General features: G+C 36.0%; 1 protein-coding gene across 1 annotated transcript; it reads left to right on the top strand.

Annotated features, from left to right (window-relative positions):
* Window positions 1-644: 644 nt before the first annotated feature.
* On the top strand, window positions 645-854 carry LOC308423011 (keratin-associated protein 6-5-like; the record flags this gene model as incomplete). Its single annotated transcript, XM_080919623.1, has 1 exon — window positions 645-854. The coding sequence occupies one exon, from the start codon at window positions 645-647 to the stop codon at window positions 852-854; it is 210 nt and encodes a 69-aa protein (XP_080775749.1).
* Window positions 855-1,546: the final 692 nt, after the last annotated feature.

Raw genomic sequence — 1,546 nt, 5'->3', positions numbered from 1 at the left:
TAAATTCAAATAACTTTAGTCTCTTCTGTATAGCAATAAGACCTAATGCACTTAGCTCATAGTTCATTTTCTAAAATATCAATTAGTTGAAATATTATTACCATTAATGGTATGAAAAATATGTTTGATTTCAGCAAAGGAAAAGAATTGAACCCTGAAGCAAAAAGTAAATTTGCATTGCAAGTGAAGAAAAATTCATGATTCAAAGAGAAAGTACGGCTTTGTGGACCTGAGATACAAAACAAATTTTGACTAAGGCAGTCTCAACTCTACATGTAATTCAGTCTTAGATATATTATCTATGCTTAGATGTACTATATATGCTTAGATGGAAGCATCAATTGGGTGACAATTCTCTAGTGATTAGGGCATGTGATGTACACTACCACACTGGAGCCCTAAACTAGACTAAGAATGTTCACATGAGATAGGAAGCCAAGCAGGCCTCTTTAATGGCTCTGAACTATTTCCATAATGGAGAAAACAAAATAATTACACTAGTCATAAAATTAGTCAATAGCATGGGTGCATGGTGGGCTCCACCCACACTGAGAATATAAAAGGCCCTCTCTTCAGACAGAAGTACACAGACTCAAATCACCTCCACTCCTCTCTACTCAAGAACAACCTCAACAACCAACAGCATGTGTGGCTACTACGGAAACTACTATGGCGGCAGAGGCTATGGCTGCTGTGGCTACGGAGGCCTGGGCTGTGGCTATGGCTATGGCTCCTACTATGGCTGTGGCTCCCGTGGACTGGGCTGTGGCTATGGCTATGGCTCACGCTCTCTCTATGGCTGTGGCTATGGATGTGGCTCTGGCTATGGCTCTGGATTTGGCTACTACTATTGAAGACACCATGATACTCCAAACTTCTACTAGCGTGATGTCAGGATGTTGCCGTTCTTTACCTCATATGTTCTAATTCCTGCTTAGATCCTGAAGGTTTCGCTCACAGGTTTCTGATACAAGTTTACTGACGTCTTCTTTCCTTCTGTGTCTATTATGTCCGATTAATTGTTTTGAAATTTTGTTGTAAAAAGTGGGTAAATGTGAAATACACAGTCTCTGTGCCTAAATTGTCATTCATTGTGATGATTCTGTCACAGATCCTTTTGGTTTTTAACCAAGAGAAATTTCTCTTTTCCCAATAAACTTTTTCAATTGAATCTATAAATGTGGTTTTCTCTGAATTCAAAGTCCTCTAAATATTATTCTTTCTAAATGGATTAAAATTTTACTTGTAGAATTTCTTTTCCTATTTTACATAAATTAACTTGAAGGTGATAATTATGGAAAGAAACATTTGCCTCATGAAAGAGTCAATTTGTTACAATAAAACCAGCATTGTCTGGCTATAAAAATAGTTAAATAAAAAATTGACAAGCATATTATATTCATTTAGTACATATGTAGATATTTAAGAATAAATATACATGGATATTTTTACTTATTGTTACCTACATCATCATTCATACCTATTCATGTATTCACATACATGTAAAGGCAATAATAATTACTGAGGAAACATCCCCTAACACTGA

Source organism: Micromys minutus (assembly GCF_963924665.1).
Source record: "Micromys minutus genome assembly, chromosome: 7".
Taxonomy (NCBI): domain Eukaryota; kingdom Metazoa; phylum Chordata; class Mammalia; order Rodentia; family Muridae; genus Micromys; species Micromys minutus.
This window is presented reverse-complemented; position numbering and strand designations above follow the sequence as displayed.